The sequence below is a fragment of the Nicotiana sylvestris genome, chromosome 6 (assembly GCF_000393655.2).
Source record: "Nicotiana sylvestris chromosome 6, ASM39365v2, whole genome shotgun sequence".
Taxonomy (NCBI): domain Eukaryota; kingdom Viridiplantae; phylum Streptophyta; class Magnoliopsida; order Solanales; family Solanaceae; genus Nicotiana; species Nicotiana sylvestris.
In genome coordinates, this window is record NC_091062.1 from 166,510,222 (window position 1) to 166,514,093 (window position 3,872).

Below are 3,872 nucleotides of genomic sequence, written 5' to 3' on the forward strand. Positions count from 1 at the left end.
ATCTTGAATTTTTGTTGTTAATACTAAAATTATTATTACTAACAAATTATTCTAATTAATATTTTTTACTATGCTCATTATTTTGTTATTCCAGCATTATATATGCTTAAATACTTTCTATATTTTTAATTTATAAATAATATTTGCTTGTTCTATAGGTAAATAATATAATAATATTAAAAAGTTTAAAAAAAATAAAAAGAAGATAAATGTTTATAATTTAGAGGATAAAATAGGTATTTGACAATTCAAAATTTGAAAAATTTAGTTGAGTGTCCTTCTGAGTGCAATAGACATAGTCCAGTAACTTTAGTGTAACAAATGAAAATAAAGTGACTTTAGGAGATAATTTGGGATAGTTGAGTGACCATTTGAGTAATGGACTCAGTGATTATTTGAGTAAAAATTTTGAAAAAATCTTTTTGCAATTTTTCAAATTTTCAAAAATTTCTGAAATGCATCTTCAAGTGAAAATTGAAAATTTTATGAATAAACGCTAATTTTAAAAAAAAAGTAAAATTTTTTTAGAAAAATCTTCCATCAAATTTTATGTCCAAACTGACACTTAGTTCATCGTACAGTCACCAGTATTGCTATATTCCAGCTGAAGACTCGACCGGGTGATTGAGTTCGGGAACATGTAATCCCCAAAACAGAAAAGCACTTCAACTAACATAGAAAACTTACTAAGAATGAAATGAAACCATAGTTGAATTTTGTGACTGAAATTTAGATATTCTGATGTAAGTTTGTGGAGAAAATTTGATTAGTTAAATAAAAGAATACAGGTAAAAGACAATTTTGTACCTGGAGTGGACAACCAATTTTCCATCAATAACTACAATAATGATAGAGTGTGATAGCATCAAGGACAAGGATAGAGTTTTAGAAGCTCCAATAAGGTCATTTACAAGATCTCAAGCTAAAGAATTACAGATTAAGATTGCTGGACTTCAATGACAAATAAAGAAGTTTTTAATTGTAGAGGAAGAACTCAAGCCCAAAGGAGATGAATTGTTCAAGTTTTACAATTATTTGATTGCTCAAATTGAAGTCCAATAGGAGGAAGATTGGGTCCCAACACCAGCCCTTAAAGTCCACCAAAAGGGCACCCAGAATAGGTTAAAATGAGCTTAACAAATGTCCAAATATATAGCTGTAATTAACTTTCTCTCTCTAGAATGAATTTTTCTCTCAGGTAACACTGAAAATGACGAGGAAAACGAAGAATAGAGGGGGAGGACAGCAACGTCAGCTAGGAAATTCAAGCAATCAACCGTGGAAGAATAGAATTCCACAATCTGCTGATGTAAAGAAGACGAGAAACATTAATGCAATTCAAGGAATTGTGCTGTTAGGGTTAAGCCAAGTATCGATGACGACTCCTACGACTTCGGCGAAGACTCCACTAGCTTCAACTAAGACTCCTATGGCTCCAACGAAGACTCCACTAGCACAATTGGGGAAGAAATCAGGGAGCCTGGGGGGATAAGGTTGAGGCAGAACTGACGGACATATGTGAGATGAGGAAGGAGAAATTAAGCCCTAAAACAAGTTCATGGAGTAAAATTGTGGGAACAGTAGAATCAAAGTTATCGAGGAGGAAGTCCAGATGTTTGATAAAACGCATATAGTGGTAAAGCCATGAGAACCAGATATAGATGTGAGTAAAGAAAAAGTTGACAGAATTCCAGTATGGATTAGACTCAAGGGATTGGATATCAAGTATTGGGGGAATAATGCTCTTACCAAAATATCAGGGATGATAGAGAAGCCACTAAAGGCTGATAGAGCAACAACAAATAAGGAACGACTTGCATTTGCTAGGGTCCTGGTTGAAGTGTCAGTAAATCAAAAATACCCTACACAAGTCATGTTTGAGAATGAGATGGGGAAGATAGTGAAACAAGAAGTATACTATGAATGGAAGACTACATTGTGTCCAAAGTGTAAAATTTTGGACATGAACTGCAAAATTGTAGGAAACTGTACAAAGAAGAAACAGAAAAGCGAGGGAAGCAAATTGAAAAGGAGAAACAAGCAGGGGAGGGGACCTCTCAAGCAATGGGATATAACAAAGGAGAAAACATAATTATGGACAAAGTGATAAGAAAAGAAATAAATGAAGGCAATGTAATTCCTACAAAGAATATATCTGCAATGCAAGGAAAGTCAGTCCCTACCAAGAATGCTTTTGTTGTGCTTGACAAGGCAAATAATGTAGAAGATCAAAGGCAGGGGGAAATCAGTTCTTCTATCCCTGAGGAAGAACATGATGTAGCTGGACCAGAACATGGAAGGGGTGGGGGAAACCCCCTACTTAATGGATAAGATCGGATTCTGGAATGTCAGGGGACTCAACAAGTCAGATAAACAGAGAGATATTCATCTGTTTATGTATAACAGTGGTGCTGGCTTGTTTGGTCTCCTGGAAACCAAGATTAAGAGAGCCAGAGCTCATAGAGCTTCTCTTAATTTGTGTGATGGATGGTCGTTTACAACAAATTTAGCACAACACCCACGGGGGAGAATATAGTTGTTATGGAAGCCAATGGTATATGAAGTATGTATATTGAGAACAACTTATCAATTAATACATAGTGAAGTGAGGCATAAAGGAACTGGAAATAAACTACATGTAACTATGGAATATGCGTATAATGATATGGCTCTTAGGAGAAACCTGTGGAAAGAGATAATAGATATTTACAATCATACTCGAGGTCCATGGGCTGTGATGAGAGATTTTAATAGTGTTATATACAAGGAAGATAGGGTAGGCAGTCCAGTGACAATGGCTGAAACAAGAGATTCCAGGCAGTGTTTTGATACATGTTTTTTCCAAGAGTTGAAATCAACAGGTGCCTACTACACATGGAACAACAAGCAAAGTGGAGAAGACAAAGTACTCAGTAGAATCGGCAGAGTACTGGTAAACATGGAATGGATGACACAGCTACCAGCCTCAATGGTCCATTATATATATGATTGAGTGCTTGTTTGATCACAATCCAGTTATGATAAATTGGGACACTGGAAACCAGAAAACTAACAGACCTTTCAAGTACTTTAACATATGGAGTTTGGATCCGGAATTCAAGGCAAGAGTGGAGGATAGCAGGAAGAATGGAATCAGAGGAACAAAAATATATCAGCTAGTGGGGAAGCTTAATAGGCTTAAGAAATTGCTAAAACTACTAAATAGAAGCAAGTTCAGTGACATTGAACTGAAAACAGAACAAGCTAAGGAAGAATTAGAGAAATGTCAACAACAGATTCAACAAAGCCCCATCAGTCAGAGTCTAGCTACAAAGGAGCAGGAGTTGAAAAATAATTACAGGAGAGCAAAGCAAGCAGCTGATCAGTTTCTAACACAAAAAAGCAAAGTGTTGTGGCTGAAGCATGGAGACCAAAATAACAGATACTTTCATAGCTTTATGAAGGCTAGAAGGAATGCCAATAAAAAAATTTCAATCAAAGATTCCAAAGGCAGAATGGTTACTATTATGGAGGGAATAGCATAGGCTTTTATGGAATTCTATACAGAATTACTGGGATTGGCTAAAGAAGATAAGACTCATGTATGCAGTGATTTGGTGAGTAAAGGACCAATAGTGACAAAGGAACAGAGGAATATGTTAAATGAAGACTTTACCAAGGAGGAGGTCAAAAAGGCTCTTTGGCAAATTGATGGGGGAAAAGCCCCGAGTCCTGATGGATATGGCAGTGAGTTCTTCAAAGATAGTTGGGACATTATAAGAACAGATCTTTGTCACGACCCGGATTTCCCACCTTCAGGAGTCGTGATGGCGCATACTAATGTGAGCTAGGCAAGCCAATCCTTAACAACTTACTTCATTAACAAATCACTT

General features: G+C 36.1%; 1 protein-coding gene across 1 annotated transcript; it reads left to right on the forward strand.

Annotated features, from left to right (window-relative positions):
* The first annotated feature begins 2,644 nt into the window (after positions 1–2,644).
* LOC138871628 (uncharacterized) lies at positions 2,645–3,524 on the forward strand. The gene is made up of 2 exons (XM_070149520.1): positions 2,645–2,861; positions 3,016–3,524. Exons 1-2 carry the CDS (start codon positions 2,645–2,647, stop codon positions 3,522–3,524), a joined length of 726 nt encoding a protein of 241 aa, XP_070005621.1.
* The last annotated feature ends 348 nt before the right edge of the window (positions 3,525–3,872 follow it).